General features: G+C 41.2%; 1 protein-coding gene across 1 annotated transcript; it reads left to right on the top strand.

Annotated features, from left to right (window-relative positions):
* Positions 1-13: 13 nt before the first annotated feature.
* Positions 14-1709, top strand: LOC107734143 (cdc42 effector protein 2-like). Its single transcript, XM_016546008.1, has one exon. The coding sequence runs from the start codon at positions 277-279 to the stop codon at positions 1045-1047; it is 771 nt and encodes a 256-aa protein (XP_016401494.1). The 5' UTR covers positions 14-276; the 3' UTR covers positions 1048-1709.
* The last annotated feature ends 696 nt before the right edge of the window (positions 1710-2405 follow it).

The following is a 2405-nucleotide window of genomic DNA, read 5'->3' as shown; positions in this document are numbered from 1 at the left end:
AGGAATACTGTCCTTCTGGATGTGGCCTTCAAATGTGAATTCTGGGCTTTGTATATGAAAAGACGCTCTGAGCCAATGAAGAATTTTCCACAAGAAAGGAACCAAAAAGCCTCCTGAATTTGTCCAGTTGGATTGATTTTGAATGCCAAGTGCGATTGTGATTTTTGTCTCTCCTTCACGTGTGCAGTCCATTTATTCTTTCACCTTTCCTTTCTTCCATTCACCCTGCTGCAAGGTCTGACTTTCTGGTGTGCGGGAGGACGCGGTGGGTCCAACATGTCTGCCAAGGCTCCCATATATCTTAAACGACGAAGCCGTAAAGGAAAGAAGGAAAAGTTGCGTGACATTCTTTCTTCTGACATGATCAGCCCTCCGCTGGGAGACTTCAGACACACCATCCACATTGGCAGTGGCGGGGGCGCAGACGATCTTTTCGGTGACCTGTCGTTCCTACAAGGTAAATTTCACCTGTTACCAGGTCAAGAAGGTCAGCAGGGGTCATTCCAACTAAGTCGCACAGTGAGTGTAAGCAGTCACCCGCCGGCCTGCGAGAGCTCGCCGCTTTTGAAAAATGCCTTGTCACTTCCTATCATTGGAGGGGTGCAGGCGCTCACCCTTCCAGCCCCGACGGCCACAGCCCCTCTGACTTCAACAGCAACGGCGACCACTGAGGTCCCAACAGCACTGACAACGACCCAATCACCCCAAACATCTCCGTCTCTCGCTCCACCTCCCAAACCTCCCAGACTGCACCTGGAAGAGAGGAACATGTCACGGCATACATCACTTCCTGCATCTCCAAACGGCTCTCCACTGCATTTGCACACAAATGGACAAAGTCCAAATCCTGAGGAAAATGAGAAGTGTGTGAAGGATGGGGATGAGGAGGAAAAGCCATTTCTGTCCAACGCTGGCTCTATGCTTTCCCTCCATCTGGACTTGGGGCCATCGATCCTAGAGGATGTGCTTCAGATCATGGACAACCAGAGAACAGGGACATTCAGTGTGGGACTTACACCCAGTGGACGACAAGAGATATATACCTGAAAGTGAACAAGAGATCACATTCAAAGCTTGATGGTACATAAATGGACTAATCACATTTTTCTTCATGTATCTAAACAGTTTGCCCTCTGAGAGAACTCATTTACCTGCTGTACAATTGCATTTCCTGGATTTTTAGAAATGTTATGCTTATACATATAATCTTTGAAAAAGACCTTTGGAACCAATCCGAATTGAATCTGTTCTATCATTGGATGTCTCTGTGTTCAAATAGATTGTTTTAATTCATCTCTGTTCATTTTGGACTACAAGCAATACACAATCATTCTGGCTACTCTTAGATACATTTTGAAACATCTGAAAGCATTTAAGCAAGTACATGTAAAACGACCTGCATTGTGTATGTACTATTACAGAGCAACACTAGAGGAAAAGAAAAACGCACATTTTTCTCTTTCAAAGCCGCAATGACATCATCTCCCCCTCTGTGTTGTTGCAATTTGTGTAATCGGGTAAAAATGCGCAGCTCCTCCCTAATGATCTGGACACACACACATGCCAGGAGGCCTCTGTATCTACACCCTGGGATTGTAACTTTCTCTTTTTGTTGGGAGTAGTTTTCATTGTTCCAAAACAGAAACCCAAAGGCTGTTTTTTGATAGAGCAGGAATATGGAATGTTTTCCTTTCATAAAATACACTTTTTTTTTTTGCTGTGTTTGGTTGTTGTTGAGGGGTCTGCAATCCCTGAGGCTTTGACAGATGATCACTTTTCTTAGGCAGCAGTGGTTTTTCCTTTCTCTGACTGAGTTGGTGGGGCCTTAAAAAAGGGCTTGTGTTACCTTGGTATCCCCCATGTAATTCACCCCACATGGGTTAATAATGCTCTGTGCTTCCTGTTCACAGATTTAGACCTATTAGTATTATTTTGTCCGATTATAAATTCAAAAAATAAACTTGTAACTTTTTTATTAACTTACCCCGAAGTACATCAAACTGTCAACAAGGAAGTCTTAAAAGAGCAAACATTAACAGAAATAGTCATATTGCAATCAACTTTATATGATGCTACCTTTGCACTGTTAACAGCAATAAAAAATCTACTGTATTCAAGTAAACTCATCAGTTCTCATATTTAAAAAAAATTATTTGAGACATTATTCATTACATGTATACATTAAAAATTATTTGAAAGATTCTCAAATTTTTCTCTTCTCAAAAGCTTTGTTCTAAGGAGCAAGTGTTTGAGTTTTATTTTTGTAAGCATAAGGACTCATTTCATTACACTAAATATTATCATACTGAACAGGACCTAAATGTTAGACATAGAATAAATAGATTTTATCACTAATCATAACTCTTAGTGTTTATTTAGAATTTTCTTAAACTTGCCCCTATTAA

This window comes from Sinocyclocheilus rhinocerous, unplaced genomic scaffold (genome assembly GCF_001515625.1).
Source record: "Sinocyclocheilus rhinocerous isolate Xijiao unplaced genomic scaffold, SAMN03320098_v1.1 scaffold1121, whole genome shotgun sequence".
NCBI classification, from domain to species: domain Eukaryota; kingdom Metazoa; phylum Chordata; class Actinopteri; order Cypriniformes; family Cyprinidae; genus Sinocyclocheilus; species Sinocyclocheilus rhinocerous.
The sequence above is the reverse complement of the archived record's forward strand: the minus strand, read 5'-3'. Positions and strand labels throughout refer to the sequence as shown.

Excerpts from the sequence above, each read along its gene's own strand:
- LOC107734143 (XM_016546008.1), top strand. The coding sequence starts at position 277 with ATGTCTGCCAAGGCTCCCATATATCTTAAACGACGAAGCCGTAAAGGA.